Consider the following 2,021-nt stretch of genomic DNA (forward strand, 5'->3'; position numbering starts at 1 on the left):
GACTTGATGCGAAGTTTTGTTTGAGTATTTACACACTCAAAGGGGAGTGTTGCAGTCCTATTAGATTAGGATTGTGATTGTGTAAATCCTAGTGTATCTAGAGATTTATTGGAATATTCTCTTTAGTAGATATTATCCTATTAGAGTTGTAATCTTATGAGGGTAAGAATTTAACCTATCCTACTACTATAAATAAAGGTACAGTTGGATGATACAACATACATCTCAGAATTACATCTCTCTCTCTTGCCACCGACCCTCTCCTTCTCTAGTCCTAAATACAGTTCAGTAAATTAGGTCTACAACAATTTACCATTTTTTGTTTCTATATATGTTTGTTTGATCACTCAGTGTATCAATTCACGTATTATAATAAGACTTTTGATCACTTAGTATATCAATTCACATTAAACGACACAATATTCATGTCGCCACTTCTAAATATATTAATAAAAATGTATATGCTATAAATTGAGTTAAATAGTAAGGCCACATAACTATGTTTCAGATTATCAGGAAAATTTACTTCGAGTTCTCATCTTGGTTGGCCATCTTGACAAATAATACCCTTATATTTAATTACGAGAAATTAATCGGAGAAACGGTCAAAACCGTTAATCTTTTCGTAGAGTGCTACATCATGTAAGTACATAGATAATTATTGTAATGAAAACAACAAGTTGAAAGAAAAAAAAAAACGAAATTAGATATTAATTTGTCCTTGAACCTCGATGCATTAACCCAATGAATTGTGGAGTATTCATAATTATAGCTTCTTATGTAATTTGAATCGAGTTGAGAAGAAGACATCTCTCACCCAAAGAGGAGACCAAGAAAGCACAGCAAACAAACCAGTCATGTGACCAAAACTAATAACCTTTGGTGGTCTGGGACTCAAAATTTTCTGTGCAACATGCCTAGCAAACACACTACCATCCGTTGCTTTGCTTCCTTGAGAAGCCCTGGCTCTCTCAGCAATAGCCTCCTTGAACTCCTTATATAGTTTCCAATCCTGACCGCCCAACCTCTCTACATTTGCACTCCCAAAATTTGATCTAACGGCCCCAGGCATAACCAGCACAACATCAATACCAAACGGCTTCAGTTCAACCCTCAAAGTATTTGACATTGCATGCACTGCTGCCTTGCTTGCACAATAAGACCCTGCCCATGGTGTTGGCACTTTGCCCACAACGCTTCCGATATTTACGATGCTGCCTCTGCGCTGTGATGCCATGTATGGCACCACTTGTTGTACAAGTCTCAGTTGCCCAAGCGTGTTAATCTCCCAAGCCCTTCTTATAGTCTCTAACGGAAGCTCGGCGAGAGGTCCGGTGCTTCCTATTCCGGCATTATTAACAAGAACGTCGATGCGGCCGTACTTGGAAATAATCGTCTTTACGGCCAATGCGACACTTTCGTCCGAAGACACATCAAGCTCAAGTGTGTCAATGTATTCTGAAGGACTTAAGTCTATGTCGTTCATGCGGTGTGAGATGTCGGTGGCAAAGACGCGGCATTTCTGCTCGGCGAAAGCCTTGCAGTACTCATAGCCAATGCCACCTTTGGCACAACCTGTGACTAGAACAACTTTAGAGTCAGAAGCACTCATGTTTCTTTGATTTCCCTTGTTATTGAATAATGGATTGGATTGCATAAACCTTATATAAGAAGGCATGCATGAACTGTGTTTATTGCGCCAAGATGTATAATTCTTGTTGCTAATTTTATTATATTGGCGCACTAGAATATACTCGAAGGAATATGTTATTTCAATCATAATCGGCCGGCTTTAAATGGACTTGTTTACAATGGTATTTATCGTGAATGAGGATGTCAAATTCTTGATTTGCATATGGTTACACATATAGCTCCAATAAACAATCGTAATCTATCATATCCAAATTTTAAATTACATAGGTTATTGTATGGGCTTGAAATTCAAAATTTGAGCCGAGAAGAGATGAGGTCCAAAAAATTGTAAAAAAAAAAAAAATCTAGTGAAACAAAAAGGAAGGAAC

The 2,021-nt window shown here is 37.7% G+C and overlaps 1 protein-coding gene across 1 annotated transcript; it reads right to left on the minus strand.

Moving 5' to 3' along the window:
• Positions 1 to 766: 766 nt before the first annotated feature.
• LOC103952704 (short-chain dehydrogenase ptmH-like) lies at positions 767 to 1,612 on the minus strand. The gene has a single exon (XM_009364360.2). The coding sequence runs from the start codon at positions 1,610 to 1,612 to the stop codon at positions 767 to 769; it is 846 nt and encodes a 281-aa protein (XP_009362635.2).
• Positions 1,613 to 2,021: the final 409 nt, after the last annotated feature.

Source organism: the organism of the source record quoted next, unplaced genomic scaffold (assembly GCF_019419815.1).
Source record: "Pyrus x bretschneideri cultivar Hongxiangsu unplaced genomic scaffold, Pyrus_bretschneideri_v1 Contig8, whole genome shotgun sequence".
Taxonomy (NCBI): domain Eukaryota; kingdom Viridiplantae; phylum Streptophyta; class Magnoliopsida; order Rosales; family Rosaceae; genus Pyrus; species Pyrus x bretschneideri.

Bases quoted from the DNA above. Each gene is read 5' to 3' on its own strand.
- LOC103952704 (XM_009364360.2), bottom strand. From the start codon at position 1,612: ATGAGTGCTTCTGACTCTAAAGTTGTTCTAGTCACAGGTTGTGCCAAA.